The sequence below is a fragment of the Trichosurus vulpecula genome, chromosome 7 (genome assembly GCF_011100635.1).
Source record: "Trichosurus vulpecula isolate mTriVul1 chromosome 7, mTriVul1.pri, whole genome shotgun sequence".
NCBI lineage: Eukaryota > Metazoa > Chordata > Mammalia > Diprotodontia > Phalangeridae > Trichosurus > Trichosurus vulpecula.
Window position 1 is genome coordinate 160,240,585 of NC_050579.1, and position 23,534 is coordinate 160,264,118.

The 23,534-nt window shown below is 39.6% G+C and overlaps 1 protein-coding gene across 1 annotated transcript in view; it reads left to right on the forward strand.

Annotated features, from left to right (window-relative positions):
* The window catches only part of BEND3 (BEN domain containing 3), a 69,921-nt gene that overhangs the window by 14,869 nt on the left and 31,518 nt on the right, over positions 1-23,534 (forward strand). The window contains exons 2-3 of the mRNA XM_036767777.1: positions 14,213-14,260; positions 15,505-15,716. Coding sequence (XP_036623672.1) covers positions 14,224-14,260; positions 15,505-15,716 — 249 coding nt within the window. The 5' untranslated portion in view covers positions 14,213-14,223. The remainder of the gene's footprint in view (positions 1-14,212; positions 14,261-15,504; positions 15,717-23,534) is intronic.

The window sequence follows — 23,534 nt, forward strand, 5'->3', positions numbered from 1 at the left end:
ACATACACATACCCAAAAACCACACCTGTGTAGATTAGTGGTCAATGCATGTGAATGAAGACTTTTATTTTTTTTATAGAATGTTCATATAAGTCTTCCCAGGTTTTTCTGAGAGCATCCTGCTTGTCATTTCTCAATAGCACACAGTGGTGTTCTATCACAATCACATACCACAACTTGTCCAGCCATTCCCCAATTGATGGGCATCCTCAATTTCTAATTCTTTGCCACCACAGAAAGAGCATCTATAAATATTGTTGTAGGTATGGGTCCTTTTCCTTTTTCTTTGATCTCTTTGAGATTGTAACAACGTTACTTGCAGCTACTGTGGCTAAGGCCAATAACACCAGCACAAAGGAGGGCTGCTAGCAGAGGTTCCTTGATATGCTTTTCTAAAGAAAGCAACTTTAAGGGGTTTACAGTCTCACTTTAATCAAATATACATAAATCATTCACTTAGTTCAGGAGAAAAAGTCAGTATCTTGAACCTCAGAGAAAACACAAATAGCAATTACAAGCCGAAATTATATAAACAGAACCAATAACACAGATCAACAGACAGGCTTCTATCTGACCATAGCAATAGACACATAGTTACTAGAGAGAGAAGCACCAATGTCTGGGTTTTCAAAGCAGAGGGCTCCTTAATGGCTACCCAGAGTCTCCACACCAACACTCTTCCTTGTGAGTGAGCCCCAAGCAAAATGCTAACCTCAGAGTATATATACATTTCTTCAGGGTCAGAGGGTGTCACAACCATGAGACTCAAACCCATATGACCTAGGCCTTCCTATGACTTAAGCAAGTCATCCAAGACTTCCGATTCAATCGAAGACACTTGATTAAAACAAAGGCAAAACTCAAAGGCATTTGATCGCCTTAGTGCTGAGAAGCACTCCGAAACAAAAAAACAGTAAAAAATCCTACCCTGCTTGCCGTTACAGGGATACAGACCTTTGTGTAGTAGTATTGCAGGGTCAGAGACTATGAACAGTTTTATAGCCCTTTGGGCATAGTTCCAAATTGTTCTCCAGAATGGTTGAATCAGTTCACAATTCCACCAATAGTGCATTAGTGTCCTAATTTTTCCATATTCCCTCCAACATTTGTCATTTTCCTTTTCTGTAATATTAGCTAATCTCATAGGTGTGAGGTCATACCTTAGATTTGTTTTAATTGGCATTTCTCTAATCAATAGTGTTTTAAAGTATTTTTTCATGACTATAGCTTTAATTTCTTCTTTTGAAAACTGCCTGATGAACAGTCTTTAAAAGAAGAATTGAAAACTGTTAACAAATACATGACATAATACTCTAGGCGGCTAATAATAAAATAAATGCAAATCAAAACAAATGAGGTTTCACCTCATACACTACCTTGACAAAGATTGTCAAAAGATGTCAATAAGACAATGTTGGATGTGCTGTGGGAAGATAGGCACGTAAATGCATTTTTGTTGGAGCTATGAATCAGTACAACAATTTTGAAAAGCAATTTGGAATTATGCAAATAAGGTGACTAAAATATCCATATCCTTTGACTGTAAGATCCCATTATGAAGCTTATACCCAGCCTAGGCTATTAACAAGAAGAAAATCTCATATACACCAAAATGTTTATAGCAAAACTTTTTATGATAGCAAAGAATTAGAAACAAAATAGATGCCTGCCAATCTGGTTATGGCTAAATAAATTGTGGTACATGAATTTAATGGACTATTACTCTGCTTTAGGAAATGATAAATATGATTGATACAGAAAAGCATGAAAAGAGCTACATGAACTGAAGCATATGAAGAAAGTGGAGCCAAGAAAACAATATACACTCTTTCTGAAACAATGCGAATAGAAAGAATAACTACACACACACACACACAGAATCAAAAGTGAATTTTGCAAAATTACAGAAAATAAACATGGCTGAAAAAAAGATACGAAAAGGTGCCCCCGCCTTACCTTTCTGCAAGGATGAGGAGTTGACAAGTATAGTACATTTTGCATATTTTCAGACTTTTAGGAAGTATCAATAAGGATTGCTTCTTTTTTTTCTTTTACAATATTTTTTGTATGTGGTGTTCTCCAGGAGGGTGGAAAGATACTAGAGGAGATTATGGTGATTTTTTTTGAATGATATCAATAAAAAACTTATTTGAAACAAATGAAGATTCTTGAATAACTGATTTTTAAGGTTATTTCCCAGCTCTACATCTCCATGAGTCAAGAGCAGATATTTATTGTGTACCCAGTATGTGCTACGTTCACTGTGCCAAGTGATGCAGTAAATAGGATAAGATTTCAGGGGAGGGAGAAACTGAAGTGAGTTAGGGTTGCCAATAATAGATAGGTATGCCCCTGGATTCTAGCCTGATGAGTGATGGAAGGTCATTGTCCAATTAATTCTTCAGCTCAAGGTTAGAGAGCTTTGGAAATCATCTTACTTAGTTAATGATGAGACAGTATGATGATGAGAGTGATTTTGATTAGACCTGTGATTTCGCCTGTGCAGGGAACTCTTACCACTGTAGATCAGCAACAGTTTTAATGAGTTGTCTTTTTGAAGAGCCCTAAGAGGTTAAGAGACAACCGTTTCATTTTACAATGGGGAGACTGACCCAGACCCAGACTGGTTAAGTGGCTTGCCAAATAGTATATGAACCCAGGTCCTCTGACTCCAGAGCCAGTGTTCTCTCCACTGTACCCTACTAGAAGAATTTTGGAATTTGCATTTTATATTACCTCCATTTATAATTTAAACACGGGGAAACAAGTTTTGGGGTTTTTTTTGTAGGGGGGAAGGCAAGGCAATTGGGGTTAATTGACTTGCCCAAGGTCACACAGCTAGTGAGTGTCAAGTGTCTGAGGCTGGATTTGACTTGCTGGCTCCAGGCCCAGTGTGCTATTCAATGAACCACCTAGCTGCCCCGAAACAAGTTTTCTTAGAAAAGTGCTCATTTGTGTGCTAAAGTGGTATAAGCCAGCACCTTAGGGGTTGTGGAATAATGGAGCAGAAATTTGGCTCACTAAAATGAGGGTTCTAGTAAGGTGTGCTGTTGGCACAGCTGTTACCCTAATGTTGCCATTTATTGTCTGTGTGACCTTGGGCAAGTCACCTCACTCTTCTGAACCTTTGTTTCTTCATCTGCAAAATGAGGGGATTGGACTAGATACGTAGTTCTTAATGGGGGGGGGGGTCCTATGAACTTTTAAAGATATATTCTGGGGGCAGCTAGGTGGCATAGGGGATAGAGCACGAGCCTTGGAGTCAGGACCTACCTGAGTTCAAATCCAGCCTCAGACACTTGATACTTATTAGCTGCTTGACCCTGGGCAAGTCACTTAATGCTGATAGCCTCCCCCCCCCCCCCAAATTCTGATAACTTTCAATAAAATTGGATTCTTGTATAATCCTGTGTAGTTTGTTTATGCATTTAAAAATATTATTTTGAGGAGAGGTCCATAGTCTTCACCAGACTGCTTGCCAAGGGGGACTACTACATTTAAAAAAAAAAGGTTAAGAACTCCAGGACTCAATGATTCCTAAGATCTCTTATAACCCTAAATCTTTGATCCTAGGTTTTCTTCATTTCTCACTGATGGTCATGCTTTCCCTCCGCTCCATTGCTTCTTTTATACAGAAAAATAGTTAATTTTTTTCCTTTTGTTTTTTGTTGTATATATATTATAAGTAAAAAAATCAAAGTCAAATCAGAGACATGAAGGACTACCTACAAAATGAAAATTTCCTTAGGGACAAGATTCAAATGACCTCTTTGGAAGTCTTAATAGAAGGGCATTTCTTGACCCACAGAGCTTTAGAAGAAAAGGTTCTTCATGAGTATCTTAAGTTTCTTTTGTACCCTGTGTTTGCACTAATTCTGGTTTTCTCAAAAGAGATGCTGAAAAGTTATTAATTCATTAAAAGTTCCACCGCCATCCCCCTCTCCCTTTTTTTTTTTTTTTTTTTTTTTGCTTCCTCAAGGATCATTTTTACCTTTTCCGGACAATTTACTTTTAGGTACAAACTTGTTTCCTTCGTGGCATATCACGTCCCGGCATTTCTTTTCTTTCTTTTTAGAAAAATTTCTCATTATTGGCAAGTGTTCTTGGGTGATCTGAACTGGAACTTCTTGGTATAGGAACTGTCTCCTACTTTAAAAATGTTCTCTTTAACTTGGGAGCCCTGGAGCCTGGGAACTAAATTTATGGGTGAATTAAGTCTAAGGTTTCTCTCTAAGGGTATCCTTTGGAGTTTATCTAGATGCACTGTGCCCTCTGGGTCCACTACTTCAGTGCCAATTTCTTTTACGGAATAAACTTTTTGTTTCATCAGTCATTTTCAGATATTTTCCTGAAGGCCGCCCCTCCACCCAGCTAGTATTGAGTTCTCCCTTGTACCATAGGAAAATAGCAAAAACAATGATACAGTGACCGTATCTAAATACATATGTAATATTCTACTTCTGTAGTTCTTCCATTTTTTTGCTGAGAGAAAAGAATTATCTGTTCTCTAGGACCAAAATTAATCATTAAAGCAATTCAAAAGTCTAGCTTATATAGTAGTCTTCTTTTCACTTGCATTCTTATTATTGTGTGTATTATTCTCTTGATTCTGTTGACTGTACTTTGCATCACTTCATATAAGTGCCCATATTTCTTAGAATTCCTCATATTCATTATTTCTGACTGCCCCACAATAGAATTGTTACATTCGTTAGTCAGTCATTCAGCAAGCATTTATTAACTGCCTGCTATGTTACAGATTGTGATCAGCCATTTCCCAGAAAATGGACACCCACTTTAATTCCAGTTCTTTGCTACCACAAAAGGGTTGCTATGGATATTTTGAAATGGTATGTATGGAGACTTTCTGTTTTTGACCTTCTTGGGGCATATGCCTAGTAGTGGGATCATGGAGTCAAAAGACATATGAAAAGTTTAAGAACTTTTCTCATTTAATTCCAAATTGTTTTACATAATGGTTGGGCCAAATCATAGCATTACCAACAATGTATTTAATGTGCCTGTTTTCCCATAGCCTCTCCAACATTTTCATTTTTGTCATCTAACAATTTGCTGAGTATAAACTAAAACTCAAAGTTCTACTTTTAAAGAAGAACAAATTACCATTCTGGAGAACAATTTGGAACTATGCCCAAAGGACTATAAAACTCTGCGTACCCTTTGACCCAGCAATACCACTACTAAGTCTGTATCCCAAAGAGATCAAAGAAAAAGGAAAAGGACCTATTTGTACAAAAAATATTTATAGCAGCTCTTTTTGAGGTGGCAAAGAGTTGGAAATTGAGAAGATGCCCATCGACTGGGTAACGGCTGAAAAAATTTTCATATGTGATTGTGATGGAGTACTATTGTGCTTAAAGAAGTGAACCAAATGAAATTAAGAAATTTAAGAAACAAGATGCTTTCAGAAGAAACCTGGGAAGACTTATATGAACTGATGCAAAGTGAAATGAGCAGAACCAGGAGAACATTGTACATAGTAACAGTAATATTGAACAATGGTCAACTGTGAAAGACTTAGCTACTCTGAGCAATACAATGATCCAAGACTCCTGATGAAAAATGCTGTCCATCTCCAGAGAGAGAGCTGGTGAACTCTAACTCCAGATACAAGTACTTTCACTTTATTTTTCTTGCTTTTTTTGGCAACGTGGCTAATATGGAAATACATTTTACATGATTTCTCAATATAATTAATATAATATTGCTTGCTTTCTCAATGGGTGGGGGAGGGATTCCAGGTCAACCAGGTGGCAGCGGATAGAATGCTGGGCCTGGAGTTTTCCTAAGTTCAAATCTGGCCTCAGACACTTAATAACTGTGTAACCCTGGGCAAGTCACTTAAACCCTGTTTGCCTCAGTTTCCTCATCTGTAAAATGAGTTATAATTCTCCATAATATTTACAAACCACACTTTGGTGAACTATTCCTATTTGATGGTTCCCTCATCAATCTGTTCTTTATGCATCTTCTCTTTTTCCCATGCCTTCCAGTCTGTTAGTGAGGCTCTGATACGCTATACTTAAATGAACCTCATCTTTCCATGCATAAGCACTAGTAAGATTCACCAAACAGGGCTGGTTTTCACATCTGTATTGCCAGTTGAAACAAAATAATCTTTTGCAGTTGGCTTTTAAGTATGTCTAATTGACCTTTGGAGTTGTGGGGTTTTTCCCCCAACTTGGTTTGTTTGTATTGTACACCATGAGAATGCTCTCTTTTTTTCCTCTCTGCTTTGCCTAGAAAAATAAGCAATCTAAGCAGAAGTCAAAGAGAAGAGTAGAATTTTTAGTTTATTTTTTTTTAAACAACTCAGCAAGATTTGAGCTCATAACTTTCTGTACTAAAGTCAGCAGCCTTGCCTGAAGCTACACAGAATCTTTGGTCAAAAAATAACGAGCATTTTCACTAGTTAAATTAGCCTCCAGAGAGTGATACTTTTTTTTTTTAATATGACCCACCAATAAGCAGTTCAGCTTCTTAGAACCTGTGGACATTTAATTCAAAGCAACGAGTCATCCACATTTCATTTTGGACTCTTTAATTTATCTGATTCTTCCCACGGTATAATCTAAGACAGTCTGGGGGACTTCAGGGATTTGTGTCTCAGACAAGTAGCTGCTTCCCAGGGGAAGAAGAGTCAAAGTAGAATAAAGTTTACTGTGCTTAGAGGGAGGAATAGATTTTTGTCATATGGACAGTAGAGAAAGATTGTGGAAATGGAGACAGCCTCCTCTCGTGCTCCCCCCTCACCTCCCAGGAAAATCCAGTACCCAACTGTGAAATGAGAATCATGCTAGTGTCCCCAATAGCTTGACGTTTTTGCAGTTCCCTCTTCAGCCAGATAACCGATAGTTTTGAAAGGAAAAAAACATTTCTGTGACATGCTAGGTATTTGGGTATCTAATTTTGTATTCACAATGAAATCCCAATACATAAGTAACTAATCCAGGATGGCAGTGATCACCTAGGCAGAAGGTCTTGTCAGGAAATGTAGAGGGGTGATATTCAATTCCCTCTCTTATCTCATCATGATCATAGTCAGTGTGTTGTCTAGGAGTTAAATCAGTGGAATTGTGAATTGTGGATGGTGTATTTTGTTCTTACATCCCTGTCAAAGTGTCTCTCAGGCGCTGTTCAAAATGCTCATCTTGATAAATAAATGGATCTCTCTCTCTCTCTCTCTCTCTCTGTCTCTCTCTCTCTCTCTCATACACACACACACACACACACACACACACGCACGCACGCGCCATTCCTCGTGACTTCTCTGTGTGATAACACGTGGACAGAATTCACTTAAAAACAAAGAAAACCAGGTTCGTCTCTGCTGCCACATGGAGATGACAGGAAATAAATCGAGAACGTTTGCTGGCTGGTGGTCCTCATGCCTGCTGTAGGACCAGTAAAGCCAAACCTAGAGATGACACCTGCTTTCCCAATAAAAGAATTCTGAAGACTGAGAGATTTTGTTTTGTTTTGTTTCTGCTTAGCTTGTTTGATTCCTAGGTTCTTACCTCCTCATCAACCCCATTTAAATGAATCTTTTGGGGGGGGGCAGGGCAATTGGGGTTAAGTGACTTGCCCAAGGTCATACAGCTAGTACGTGTGTCAGGTGTCTGAGGCCGCATTTGAACTCAGGTCCTCCTGACTCCAGGGCCAGTGCTCTACTCACTGCGCCACCTAACTGCCCCTACCATTTAAATGAATCTTGACTCTGGAGGAATGACAGTGAAACCATATCTCCCTCCTCCTAGGAGAGAGGTGGTGGACCACAGATGTAAAGGGAGGCATATGTAGTCAGACGTGGCTAGTGTGTTGGTTTGTTTTGCTTCTGCGTTACAAAGGAAGATTATTTTGGTGGGAAGGGAGATAAAGGTTATTGGGAAATGACAGCAATATATTTTTTAAAATCAATACTTACCCTCCCCCCCCCAAAAGAAATCAAAGAAGGAAAGGACATAGATGGATAAAGCTATTTATAGCCGCTCTTGTCACAGTAGCCAAAAATTGGAAGTTAAGGGGCTGTCTTCCTGTTAGGGAAATAGCTAAATAAATTGTGGTATGTGAAGGTAATGAGATATCATTATACCACAAGAAATGATGAAATGGGTAATTTCAGAGGAAACTGGAAAGACCTTTATGTACTAATGCAGAGAGAGGTGAGCAGAACTAGGAGAACTCCTGATAATGTGATAACATTATAGAGATAACCAACTTTGAAAGACCATTAGTTTGAGTTCTTTGGGGGAAGGGGAAACTTTTTTTTTTTTTGCCTTTTTTATTATATTCACAGTGCTCAGCACAGTACCTGGCGCATAGTAGGTACTTAATAAGTGCTTGTTTGTCTTGCTGGCTTTGGAACTCCAATCAACACAATGATGAACCACTTTGCCAAAAGAATCAAGATGAAACATTATCACTCATCTCCTGACAGATAGTTGAAGAACTCAGTGGATTCAGAGCCATGCATTTTCAGATGTGGCCTGATGTTTTAAAAAAACAAAACAAACTGGAATTTTCAAGACTTTGCAAACCTGGACTCTTGGAAAAATGATCAAACTTTGCTTCCTGATTCAGAAAGAAGCAACTTTTTTGTTAGCTATCTGTGAGGAAGTGGGCCCTGGGCTCTGGGAAACGTCAGCATCTGACAACATTTTATATAAATGAACATGGAACTGTTTTCCAAAACAGATGCAGTCTGGAAGCTCTTTAATACCACTGAAAACATGACAGCCTGCCTCTCTTCTCCCTTTTGAGCCTTTCGGGGCTCTTCTCCCTCCATTTTTCCTTGTCTACAGGGTGACCCAGGTGTTCTCATCATCATTCTCTGACACTCGAATCATTGGGGGCATTCCAAATTCAGGCGCTAAATTGCCTGCTGCAGTAGCTTTGCAGAAAATACATCTCCTGTTTGTTTCCCAAGTCATATTCCCCATGGAGTCATGCCACAGTATTGACTCCAGTCCCAGGGCCCTCAATCACAGTGTGTCTCCCTAGCCCCACGCCGTGTTGTTGTTCAGTCATTTCAGACGTGTCCCACTGTCTTTGGCAAAGATCTTGGAGTAGTTTTGCCATTTCCTTCTCTAGTTCATTTTTCAGATGAGGAAACTGAGGCAAACAGGGTTAAGTGGCTTGGCCAGGGTCGCACAACTAGTAAGTGTCTGAGGCCAGGTTTGAACTCAGGAAGATTCATTCAAGGCTTAGCACTCTATCCATCTGTGCCACCTAGCTCTCTAGCCATTCTACAGTGTGTCCAATGGAGGAATCACAAATAAATAAAATTGACTTGCCTGTTAGCATTTTGTGGCTGTATCTGTGGTCTTTTTTTTTTAATCATACCCTAGTTTTTTCATTCTTTGGTTTTCCCCTCCCTCTTTTATTTAGCTGATCCTCAAACTCTCTTCTTTGTTCATTCAAAGGCTTTATTCTTTGTGGTTTCTTCCCTCTTTACTATCTTTTGTTATTTCAATTTTTGTGTATACCTTGTCATTCAGTTGGTATAACATTACTACTTATCCTCTGGAGAAATTCCTTTTATTCCTTTTTCAGTCTTAACCTCCTGTCTTTTCTGCACTTTCTTCCCCCATATCATTGGACCTAATTTGGATCATCATTATAATGATCACAGACTTATATATGGAAGGCAACCTTAGGGGTCACTAGGTCCTCTCCCTCCCCCATTTTAAAGACAAGAAAACTGAGGCTTTCTCTCCCATAAAGGTGAAGTTACTTCTTCAAAAATGGCAAAGCTAGGATTCAGATTCCGGGTCTTCAGACTCTAAATACAGCATTCTTTCCACTATACCACAGTTCCCCGGGAAAGTTTTTTGGGGTTAGCCAGTTGGGTCATGTGACAATACTGTGTGCAACAACACAATAAAGAGTTTGGAGTCTGAGCCTGAAATCAGAAAAGACATTTGTTATTCTTTCTCATGAGAAAGGACACCACCCAAGCGGTAGAGGTTGGGGGCGCTTTAATTATATTTTTACATTTATTCGGTCTGAATAAACGAGTACATACCCTGAACAGACTACAGGAGAGTACAAAAGACTCAGATGGACGCCAGTCCTTTTATAGACCCTCACCTTGAATCTCCCGCCAGGCTCTTCACTGGCCAGATGCAAACACCTGCCTGCCTATGTTATGCCCTCCTCAAATGGCTTGTTTAAGCATGAGTACAAGCCTCTGAGCTTTTACCCGACTGACCTGAGGCCTGGTGTCTTCCAGTCAGTCATCTGACTTACATTCTGCTAAAGCTGGGAGAAAGGGGGAAGAAGAGGAGTGCTTTCAACTTTGTGGAAACAAAACTGTGGCCCCCCCCCCTCCAGTTTCTTACAGTACCTATAGGGCTTTGCTATAGGGAATCTATCCAGAAATGAAGCTGCTGAGGCAGGCATTCTTAACCTTTTAGCATCATAGACCCCTTTGGCATTCGGGTGAAGCCTGTGGACTTCTCAAAATAGCATTTTTAAATTCATAAAATAAAATACATTGGATTAAAAAGGAAGCCTTTTTTTTTTTTAAGTCTGTGGACCTCAGGTTAAAAAATCATTATTCTAAATGGGCTTTCTTTAAGAGCCCATCAGACTAACATCATTTCGGTGGGGAATCCAGAGACCTGAATTTCTTCTGTATTTGAGGCTGACTCACTGCATAGCAAATGATGTAATCTCTCTGCATTTGTCTCCTCTAAAATGAGAATATTAATACCTGTCAACTTGCTGCCTGATACTGAGAGAATTACCTAGTAAATATCTGTAATACACTTTGAGCTGTTCAGTTGAAGGGTGCTAATGGTTATTCATCTTGCCTTAAAATACAATAGCGAATTCTTACTGATTGATGGGAGAGGAAGTACTAAATTCCACCTTCAATCTTGGTAAAATTTCGATTGTGTGGGATAAATCTTGGACTCTTAAAAGATAATTTGTTGCCTAGTTTATTACTTGCCCTGTACATAGTTTCATGTTAAGAGCAGTTATTTTTATAATGTTAAACATGATATGGGATCTACTGAAAAGTATGTATTATAGAACTCTCAAGGCCCCTCCATGGCTGATTGGGATAGAGGTTTAGGTTGGTGCTACATCAGGGATGCTGCTTAACTTGTGTCAGAAAGGCCTCATTGGCAAGTATAAAGTTGAATGCTACAAGACCAAACCCTGGCCAGTGGGGTTTGGGGGAGGTTCCATTCCTCCCTCACACAGTGGCGATTTGTTAGCTGTGTGACCCCCACCAAATCACTCAACCATTTTCAGCCTGTTTCCTCATCTGTATAGTAGGGATGATAAGACCACCTATCTTTCAGGATTGCTGTGAGAGTTAAATGAGATAATATACATAAAGCACTTTGTGAAACTTAGAGTACACTGTATAAATGCTAGCTGTTAATATTATTGTTAATATTATAGTCATAGCACAAAAGACACCTGGGAGAAAGGAATCTTTGGCCACCTTCCCAAGAGTTGGCATACCAGGTAAGACAGAGACATATCCATATAAGGGTGGGTTTGTAAGAACACCCATTGTGCCGACTTACTTCCATGACCCCAGAGTCGGAATTGCTCTCTGATGGCAAATGAAACAGCTACAAGGCTTCACAGGGTAGCTGTTGCTATTACTACAAGCAATGAACTCCACCCTTTCTCTTCCTTAGTTTTCCTGCTATATGTCCCTCCATTTATATCGCACCCCCCCACCCCCCCAATCCTTTCTCCCTTTACCTGGCCTCTTGGTCTTGTCTCTCTTCGTGGCTTTCTCTGTCTCTTTAAGTTTCTTATCTGTTTCTGTTTCTGTGTGTGTGTGTGTGTGTCTGTGTGTGTGTATGAATAATACAACTGATCTTAGAATATGCTTAACATAAAGCCCATTCTGGCTGTTATAATATCTATATATTAGGTATCTATTATAGTGCATACTTGCATACATGTAAACCATACCTGTATTATCAGTTGTTTGTAAGAGAATTAGAGTACAGCTAATCTTAGAATATACTTAACATAAAGTCCATTCTGGCTGTACTGATATCTGTATATCTATATTGTGAAGGGAATTACGATCTTCATATTAATCGATATGTATAATGAGGATACTAATAATTCAGATTTCTCAGAACTGCCTCTTCTGGCTGGCAAGTTAGAAGTTTAAAATGCAGCTTGAAATAATTCATAAAACCCTTGTTAACACTCTCACTATCTCTGCATCTTTGTGCCTGTGTACCTTAAGTGAATCGAATGAAAGAGTGTAGAACGTGTTCCTGCCACAGAACTCTGGTCCTGTGACATACCAAGTAAAGGCCCCGAGATCCTGTTCCCACAAGACCCCAGAACACCTGTATTGTGGACTCTTAGCCTTGTTGTGAGAAACCACTCAGGCCCTGGAAATGATTGTTTATAATCTACTTTCCTCCTCCCTTCCTACTTGCTACTCTCTGCCTTCACTATAGCAAGGTGGAATTCTGATCAGGAGAATTCCCAATTTGCACATCTGCCCCTCATAACGATTACTGGCGCTTGTCTCTGGCCTGCTCTGTTTTGTCATTCCCAGGTTAGAGGCTGGCTCAGGAAAATTCTGTTAACAGCATCTACCTACCCATTCATATATATCTAATATAATTATATCTATCTAGTATATAGAATGGGCTTTGTGTTATGTATATACTAAGGTTAGCTGTATTCTAATTCTCTTAAAAGCTGTTGGTAATACAGGTATGACTTACATGTATGTGAATATGTACCATAATTAGAATATTTGATTAATCAGACTATTCCTTCCCCCCCACCCCTCACATGAAGTGGTTAAGAATTTACCTTTCATGTTGCAAATCGGGACTGGCCAAATAAATGTTTGTCTACTTTCCTCTGCTTTCTAGAAAAAAAAGGGAGCTTTGTGTTTGTTTTCTTTCTGTTTTGTTCACTCGTAACACCTTCCAGATTAGATGTGAAATCGAGAGATAGATTAAATAGTAGGCTTTAATTAGGTGGCAACGTTTCTTTCCCTGACTGAATCTTAACCCAACTTGAACCTGAGAGCTAAGAATAGCCCCAAAGTAGATAATTTATGAGAAATGTCAGTTGGGATTTTTGTGTTGTTGAGGATCCTGAAAACTTTATCTTCTTTTGAGTAGTTTAGAAAATGCCAAACCCCTGAAGGGGATTCCTAAGGTGTGTTTTCTAATTTGCCTAGGCCTTTTTTTTTTTTTTTCAAATGCCTGTGGCTTTGGAATCACTGATTAAGATTTGGGCTGGGGAATTCTTGAGGCTAGAAAAAGTGATTGGGAGATGCGGAGTGGGTGGGCAGATTTCTTCTAGGAGGAAGAAATGAGATCATTGAGTTGTAGCCTCTTGTTAGGAAGGCCAGCTTAGCCAGAGGGAAGAGACAGAATTCTGCAGATCTTAGACAGATGGTTTAAAATTTAACCCTTTCTCCCTGTATCCCCCTTCCTATCAACTTACTTAATTTATCTTAATGAATTAAACCAAGACATGTACATTTATTTATCCTTTTATTGCTCATTGGTGTTCGTTGGTGTATTATCTCTGCTTTGTAATATTTTTAGGTCTGTTAGGAGATAATATTTTTAATCCTTACTATTTCTTATTGAAATTTAAGAGTTATGTGTGGCCAACTCTGGTCTAGAATGACCCCATAACCTTTTTAATTCAACTTTGTCATATTTATCAAATTTGGAGGTGGGGCCTAGGTTGGAGTCCTCTTTCTGCAATTTACTGTCTGGATGTCCCTAATCAAGCTGCTTTATTTCTCTGATCTCATCTCTAAAATGAGGGAGGATCTGCTCGCTCTAAATCCTATGCTTCCATCATTTAATAAGGTATATTCCTTAGAGACTGAAATGAGATTACCCAAACTAGGGACTTTTGCAATAGTGTAATTTCCACTCGACCCTAAAAGGGGTCCTCAAGTAATACTTTCTCTGTTCAGCTGTGATAAATCTTTGAGAAGGTCTCCCATTAGTATATGTCTCAGGACGGTTTTCCAGTGAAAACTTAGACATCTGAGTAGGATAATTGTCTTTTCTTTGTTGTCATAGAACCGTTTCTCTGTGGTTTGGGCAAATAAATAAATAAATCAATGATAACACCCACTCACTCCCCATAAAAACCAGCTCCTATTCTGTGTGTTCTGCACCTCTTTAGGTTCTGATAGATGTTTTGTCTTTTTATTTAGTGGCATAGAAGATGAACTCAGCTGAATTCAGTGATGATGAAGAAGAAGGTAAAATACTCCATGTTGTTAGTCTGTTACCTCCACCACTACCACCCCTTCTCCTACTCCCCCGGCCCCAAAAAAATAAATTTTTTTTTTTTTTTACAAATATACACTTGGGCAAGCACTTTATTGTACACACTCAGAAGCCACACTCTGTGGCTCATCATGACCTAGGATCTTAAAGGCTATTAAAATAAGAATAACAGCTAACATTTATATGGTGCCTATTTTTGTGCCAGGTTCTTTGTGCTAAGCACTTTATCATTATTATCCTATTTGAACCTTGCAACTACCTTGGGAGGTAGTTGCTATTATCATCTTTATCTCTGTTTTACAATTGAGGAAACTGAGGCAGACAGCCTTTAAGTGAGTTGCCCGGGGTCACACAGCTATTAAATGTGTGAGGTCAGGTTTGAACTCAGGTCTTCCTGACTCCAAGCCTGCCACTCTATGCACCACACCACTTGGCTTCTGACATAGAAAAAGCGTTAAGTGTTGGCTTAGTGATGAAATATATGGCTTCCAGCTGAGGACCAGAAGAGCTAAGACATCAAGGTTGCTTAGTGCATAGAGTGTTTGATGTAGAATGAAGAAAACCTGAATTCAGATCCTGCCTCTGACCCTTGCTAGCTGTGTGACCTTGGGCAAGTCATCGTGCCTTAGTTTCTTTCTTATAAAATGAGGATAATGATGGTATCTATCTCACCTATGAGACAACATACGTAAAATAATTTGCGAACTAAATAACTTAGCTGTTATTATTAAATGCAGAGTTGTTTGGCTACCAGGTTTGTTTGTTTTTTTTTAACTGTAATTAATTAATTTTATTTTGGAGACTTCAGCAATTCATGAAGACTGCCTACTTCTTAGAAGGAAATGTTTATCAGCAGTTATGATTTATGTTGGTCTATGATAAAGTCATGGATCTTTTTGAAATATTGAAGTAGGAATTCGGTTTCAAGTATTGCAAAATAAGAGAGAACAAGTCCAGCCTCAGACACTCGACACTTAATGGCTGTGTGACCTTGGGCACATCACTTAACTCCAACTGCCTTGCCTTCGCCCATGAAGAGAGAGAGAAATAGCTTTGTATCAAAACTTGCTTTTGCTGTGACTAGAGATTGTTCTCATGAGATGAGGTCAAAGGGCAAGACCACATCAGCGAGGATGGAGTGCTAGGTAGGCAGAAACACGCAGCAGCCTTGGTTTGCCACCCTGACCATGTCTCCCTCACTTCCTCCCCGTGATAGTTATAAAAAATAACCCCGTGAAAGTGGAGACAGAAGCTGGGGATGCCGTGCTGGATTGTTCCGTGACGCCCAGGCCTGCCGAGAAGCCCCCGTCGGATGGCTCGCTTACCTCCCTTCAGGACTCCAGCAAGCGGAAGCAGACTGGAAGCGACGGCCTCGGAGGCCAGCAGGACATTTTACCTAGTGTGAAAAAGAGACGGCTGATCCCTGAGGTGGGTCCTCCCTGTGGGGGGCTTTTCACGTCGTTTGCTCAGGTTTCTTCTAAGACTGTGAACATCACAGAGCATGTGGTTTGTGATTCTGTCATATACTCAATATGGGGACAGGGATTGGACCAGTTAAGTTCATTGATTTAGGGAACTTCCAGTGAGGAAACTCTGCCAACATAGGTGGACGTACCTCCTCTGCAATTTATCATCATCACCATCATCATCATCATTATTAATCGTAGTAGTAATAGCTGGTATCTTTATAGTGCTCTGTGTATAAAATGCTTTACAAATATTAGGGAATTTCCAATGCAGAAACTGCCAACGTGGGCAGAGGGACCTCCTCCACAGATTATTATCCTTATTATTATTATTATTGCTGTTAACATCACCATCATCATTAGAATCGTTAATAGCTAGCCTTCATATAGCCCTCTGCAGAGTACTTTACAAATATTACCTCATTTTATTCTCATAGCAGTCCTGGGAGGTAGGCGTTTGTCCTCATCATCCTTTATCATTATTATTATGAAGAAAACTGAGATAGACAGAGCTTGCATGGTTTGCTCAGGGTCATGCTGCTAGTAGGCGTCTGAGGCCAGATTTGAACTCAGTCTTCCTGACTCCAGGCCCAGCGCTCTGTCCGTGGTTCTACCTAGTTATCTCTAGTATTAGAGAATTGTTTGGGAGACTGAGATATTAAGTGACTTGTCCAGGATCACATAAGCAATTATATTATATTGTGGTTATATTTGAGTATGTTTTAACTAAGTTTCATGACAGCAATTTCCAACCAATTTATTTAAAAAAATGTTATTTCATCTTATTTCTGTTGATACTCCTTTGTTCTTTACATTTTCTTCCATTTCTGAATATATCCTCCCTCCCCTACCCAGTGAGCCACATCTCTTAATGTCTAAGATTAAAAAGAATGGTGAGGAGAGAGCTGTTCAACAAAACCAACCAAGACAAGCCATGTCTGACTGTAGATGAGTAATTACCTAATTTTTTATCTTTGCTAGAATCAAGCACATCGCTCTGCACACAGTAAGCATTTACTAAATGTTTGTTAAATTGAGATAATTTTTAGACTTGGCTTTCTTAGTGTATCCACAAACCTTCTGAGGCCATGGCCATTTATGTTGGGCACTTCATCCATAATTGACGTTTATAACTCTCCAAATTCGGTGCATCCCTTACTCTGGTATAAGCCCAAGTACACAATGTACTTGTTTTGAGTTCTTTATTTTTTGCGTTGCATCATAAGGTTATAGCTCTGAAGCTGGAAGGGACCTCAGTGGTCATCCAATCCAGTTCCCTTATTCATATGGCTGAGGAAACTGGGACCAAGAGAAATGAAGTGGTTTCCCCAAGATCGTGTAGGTGACATTTGAACTTGGGACATCTGATCCAGAACCAGTGAACTATGATGAATAACCTTTCGTTTTCAACAACTTCCATTTAGTACCTACTATGTGCAAAACACCATGTTGAGCACTGGTTGACAGAAAAGGATGAAATCAGACACAGCCAGCGCCTTTAAGGGGCTACAGTGGAATTGGGTGTGTGGGACACACAAGTAAGTAGGATGCAGGAGAGAATATGATACATTTATAAGAGAAATTGAAATAGAATACTCTTCAAAGAAAAACTTTCTAGGGGCAAAAATTGTTAAACATAAGTGAGCTCCATTTTATATAGTAGAGGTACTCCTGGAAAAGTTGTGTATAAATGGAATTTTTCTAAATCAAATCGTATTTTAAATCTTTTTTTTAAAAATAAATTTATTTTTAACATTCTTTTCTTTTAAATTTTTAGTTCCAAATTCTTTCCCTCATTCTTACCCCTCCTCCATCCACTGAGAAGTCAAGCAAAATGCTATCAGTTATACATGTGAAATCATACAAATCATATTTCCATATTGCAAAAAAAAGAAAAAGAAAGAAGGAAAATTACGTTTCAGCCTGTACTCAGAGTTCATCAGTTCTCTCTCTGAAGGTGACTGGCATTTTTTCATCACGAGTCCTTTGGAATTATCTTGGGGTTGGATCATTGTGTAGATCAGAACCGCCAAGTCCTTCACAGTTGATCATCATTACAACATTGCTGTAACTGTGCACAATGATTTCCTGGTTCTTCTCACTTCACTTTGTATCAGTTCATATAAATCTTCCCAGGTTTTTTCAGAAACTCCCCTCCATCATTTCTTATAGCACAATAGTCCTCCATCACAATCATATACCACAACTTGTTCAGCCATTCCCTGATTGATGAACATCTCCTCAATTTCCAATTCTTTGCCACCACAAAAAGAGCTGCCATAAGTATTTTTTGTACACGTAGGTCCTTTTCCTTTTTCTTTGATCTCTTTGTGGTACAGACGTAGTAGTGGTATTGTTGGGTCAAAGGGTATGCAGAGTTTTATAGTCCTTTGGGCAGAGTTCCAAATTGTTCTCCAAAATGGTAATTTTATTCAGTTACCTATATATTTGAGAAATGAGGCCCTTATCAGAGAAACTTGCTATAGAAATTTTGCATATTACTTCGTCATCTATGGTACCCTTTAGCAAAATGTAGTTTCCCTGATTATCTCTTTTAATTAATTCTCTTTTTGCTTTTGCTTTGTCTGAGATCATGATTACTACCCCCTGCCTTTTTTTACTTCAGCTTGAGCATAATACATTCTGTCTAGAACTTTATTTTGACTCTCTGTGTGTCTTTCTCTTTCAGGTGTGTCTCTTACAAAGAAGGGGGTATACATTTCAGTTGAGGGGAACAACTTGAGGAAAGGCTTGTGGCAGGGGCCACATGACGTTTGACCCAGACCTGGCTTAGGGAATTAGGAAAGGGCTCCAAAGATGTTAAGGATGGGGCTTTTTTTGTGACAGACTCACCATTGTATATCCCTTTGGTGTACATTTCACCTAAGACCTCAGGCAGTTTATAGCACAGTGCAGTGTTTAAGACTTTGCCCAGATATACACATAACATAAAGCAACACAAACACAGATACCAGCCAAGTAACCAACCTTCTAAAAGCCACACGTTTGCCACAAAGAAAGTTTAACTGACTCTGTTGCTTTTCCTTTTTTCAACATGGTTAACATTATAACCATAGCGGTTCACGATCAGTGCCTGATGAGTTTATAAACTGTAAATGCTTTAGGAGTTCAGGGAATAGGAAAGAAAAAAAGAATGAAAATATCTGCTTAAATTTTTTTTTTTAATTTTAAAGGAAGTCCACCATTCTGGAGGCTCAAGCTTTCTATGTTGCTTAAAGGCAGTCCTAGAATAAAAGAGGGGCATGTGGCACCCTTGTTATTTGCAACAGCTAGTCCCTTCCTGAACCTAAAACTCAAATGCCCTATCTCCTACTGTGGTAGCAACTTGAATTTGGGAATAAGTATGGGAAAGTGAGGACACTAGCCTGGTTAAAGTAGAGGGGTCTCTGGGAGGGAGGAGTAGAAAATAAAGTAGGATCAGAAAAGTGAAGTCAGATTATGGTGAGCCTTGAATGCCTTATCAAATGTGTAGATGGCACCTTACTGCCTAGAGGCTAAAGTATAAACTCCTCGGCTTAGAATTTATTCTCTTAAGTCTAGAGTTCTTAATCTTTTTTGTGTTGTTGACCCTCTTGCAGTCTGGTGAAACCTATGAACTCTTCAGAATAATGTTTTCAGATACATAAAAGAAAATACATGGCATTACAAAGGAAACCAATTCTATTGGGATACAATTACCGAAATATGTTTTTTAAAAAATTATGATGACTTAGGAACTCTGATCAATGCAGTGACCAAGTATAATTTCAAAGGACTCATGAGGAAACATACTCCCCACCCTTCTGATAGAGAGGCAATGGATACCAAATTCAGACTGAAGCTACTTTCTTTTCTTTCTTTTTTTTTTTGGATATGGCTAATGTGGGAATTCCTGACTATATTTATAATATGTTTTCTTTTTCTTGCCTTCATAATGGGTGGGGGAGAGCTGGTGGAAAAGAGAAAATTTGGGACTGAAAATAAAATAAAATGGAATTTTCAATAAATAAATAAATAGAAAGCTCAAGGAACCAAGGATTAAAAACCCCTGTTCTAAGTAGTAGGGTACCATTGGATGTTTTTGAGTAAGGGATTGATGAAATGAGTTTGGACTTTTAAGGTAGTATAGTCCAGATGTGGTTCTCGTTGGATTGGGCTGCTTTAGATGTGGTCACGATTGAAGGGAAGTGGTTAATTTCTGTAAATATCTTATGGCCCCATGATTCCATGTTAGAGTCCCCTCACCTAGGATTAAAAGCTAAAAGGTATAAAATTTCCAGAAATGTTTTTCTTGAGTTTTCCAGACTAGTTTTGCAGATTCAAGCTGTTCTGGCAATCGAGATAAACATCTCAGTTCAACTTCTGGGGACCTTTCCAAGCCAGTGTTCTAAATATTTCAAGGATCATCTATCATTAGCTGGAGAACGATGAGATCTCAACCCCTAGACCTCTGTTTTGTTATTCTTTTTTTTTTTAATTCTGTTGTACTTAAAGTTGACAGGTCCAAATAAATAAGAGAATTTAAGAATTTTATAGAAACTGTTGAGCCTTCATATATGAAAATCATCATCTCTTTTAGTTAGAAAAAGAAGAGTGATAATAGCTAACATTTAGCTCTCTAAGTTTTGCAAAGCACTTTTTTGAAACTTGGGAGGCAGGTGCTATTATTATCCACTTTATAGATGAGAACATTTTGGCTCACAGGTTAAGTGACTTGCCCAAGGTCACACAGCTGATAACTATCTGAGGCAGGATTCAAACTCAGGTCTTCCTGACTCCCAAGACCCTTGCTCTTTCTACTACACCACCGAGCATTTGTATAGGACTTTTAACAGCAAAGAAATACAGGAATTAAAAAAAAATTGAGAAAGATTATTATAAAATCACAAACTTTTCACCATTTGAAATTTAACAAAAATATGTAAATTATCTTTAGCGAGTAATATCAAATATATCCTGTTTGTTTATATGTTTACACATAACAGCACAGTACTCCATATGGTGCAGAGACCTAGAGGATGAGTGATGACGAAGTTAAGCAGCTGAAATGATGGATATTATTAACTCACATTGGTTCAGTTGCCTTGCTGGTTTAACCTAGGTAACATCAGGCAACCGTCTTTCAAGATGTTAACCTCCATCACTCAAATGTGGCTTCCAAAGCTAGTAGCTTCTTGTCACATATTGTTATGGTTTTTTTCTGTGCAGAGATCCATGTGAAGGAGAAATACTGTCAGGGCTATGGCACCAGGGAGTGTGGTGTAGCCCAGCCCTTAGGTTCATTAAACGACCTTAAGCTCATTAAACACCTTCCCCAGTCATCTTCTACCAGAAAGCTTTGTTGGGGCTTTGAGTGCATCAGTGAGAGTTTCTGTGAGCATAAGAAACCTGGTTATAAAAGGATGGTACTACACCATGGAAAGGAAGAAATGTTGTGGTTTTTTCTTGTAAAAAAATAATTACTGTTATTTTTTATTTTCACATCACCGTAATTTTCCAATATATTCCTCCTCCTGCTCTGCCCAGAGAGCCATTCCTCATAACAAACAGTGAAAAAGAAAGAAAAGAAAAGCAGTTTAGCAAAACTAACCAATACATCAGTCAAGTACAAGGGCACATCACGTGTCACATACCCATAGTCCCCTACCTTGGGAAAGAAGCCTGTCGTTATCTCACTGATGTAAGAGTGTGTCCCTGTAATACAGCCACCACCCTACTTTCATCCGGCAGCCTACCCATTGGCCTCTTAACGCCCTTCAGGACATTGAACTACTGCTTCTTGAATTGGCTTTTCTGCCAGTTTAGGAAAGGGTTGGTGTTGGCTCTGGAGGAAAGCCTAGATCAATTCTGGACTCTGGGCAGTATCCTAGGAATAGATGAGATCATCAAAGCAGCAACCTCCCCACCCCAGCAGGTTCTGAAATACCGAGTTCAAGAACCTCTAGGGAACTGCAAAGACAAAGTACAACTCTGGCATTCCTGCAGACCATACTGGTGTTAGAAGGCCTTCTCCTATTCATCCCCTTCTTGTATCTGGATCAAGTAGCACACCCCTCTCCTAACCCTGGAGGTCCCGTTTGGTAAATACTACTACCATCTCTGCCGACTGTTCTAAAAGCTCACTTTATCAATAGCATTGCCCAGGGTTTCGTGGTGATAACATTCAAGGCTCTACAATAATTTGTGGTCAGTCGTTTCATTCACCTCTAACTCTTGGTGACCCCATTTGGGGTTTTCTTGGCAAAGATGAGGAAGTGGCATTTGCCATTTCCTTCTCCAGCTCATTTTACAGATGAGGAAACTGAGGCAAAGAGGATTAGGTGACTTGTCCGGGGTCACACAGCTTGTACCTGTCTGAGACTAGATTTGAATTCAGGAAGACCGGCTTTCCTGACTCCAGCCCTGGCACTTTCCACGGGGCCACCTAGCTGCCCCTCTATAATAATAGTAGAGTTTTAACTCCTTCTCCTTCCGCCCCGCCCTATACTGGAATTATAGTGGGAAAGGGAGATAGATAGAGAAATCAACCCCTTTTTTCTTTTTTTTTTTTTTTCCATAAACTCCTGCAGAGCTGTAGGCCGTGCCTTGGCCAGTTAGTAAATTGATGAGAATTGTTGCTCCTAGGAAATACTCGACCTGAATATTAAAGATGGCACCATTTTTGAAAAAAGTTAGAGAAGCAGAATTGGCCCTCCCCAAACTGTGTCATTTGTATGATTGCACAACCTATGTAGGGACAACTTCTCTGCCTCGATAGTTATGAAAATGTCCCTGAAGTCTCAATGCTGTAGAGGAAACTCTGACTCAGATCCTGGCAGGAGACCACAGTTAGGCACAGTGCTAGGAGTGGTACGTGACCTTTTCTAAGTCCCTTGAAATGTTGAAATTATTCAGCAGCAGCCGTTGCGTCACCTGCTGGGCCTGAACACCACAGAGAGGGGATTACTTGCAGACTGAATACTTGGCTATGCTTCCCGACCTGGGCCTGCTAGGCCTTAGTCTCCTGGATGACAGGTTATTTTGGGTAGAAGTCAGTCAGGCTGCTGGTGCATGGAAGACAGGCCTCTTAGGAGGGATGGGTTTAACAAGGAATTTACTCTTGCTAGGTCATCCAGACATCCATAAAATCCATGGGAACCCCTGAATTCACCAAGGCTAGTTCCTGCAATACCTGCCGATTTGGAAGTTTTATGAACAAGTAGTTAAGAAAGTAATTAGGGGCAGCTATGTAGTGCAGTGGATAGAACGCTGGCCCTGGAATCAGGAGGACTTGAGTTAAAATTCTGCCTCAGATACTTACTAGGTGTGTGACCCTGGGCAAGTCACATAACTCGATTTGCCTCAAAAAAAAAAAGGGTAATTAATTAGGATGCCTGAGTACAGGTTGGGAGGAGGTGCTATTGTGGCTCCTTTACTCAGGGATGTGCTAGTAAATATTTAACAACTGGCTCTCTGAATCGGGACATACTTTTCGGTTTAATCTGCATCATTGTTTTCTCCATCACTTTCTTAAGGCTAGACGATCAACAAAACGATAAATTGAGCCCACATTTGTAGTATGTGCCAACTTCTAAGATGTAAATGCTCGCCCTCTTGAGCTGGCTTCAGTATGCCCTGCCTCTACCCACAGTGAAAAGTAGGTTAGCCTGTATATGGCTCCGTGCTTGAGTATTGCTTAGGGCTTAGGTAGGCTAGACCTGGTTCTGTGCCCTTCCTTGATGTAGGCGGGTGAGAGACTGCCGGAAGGCTCAGAAGATGCTGAGGGGACCACCCGTGGCCT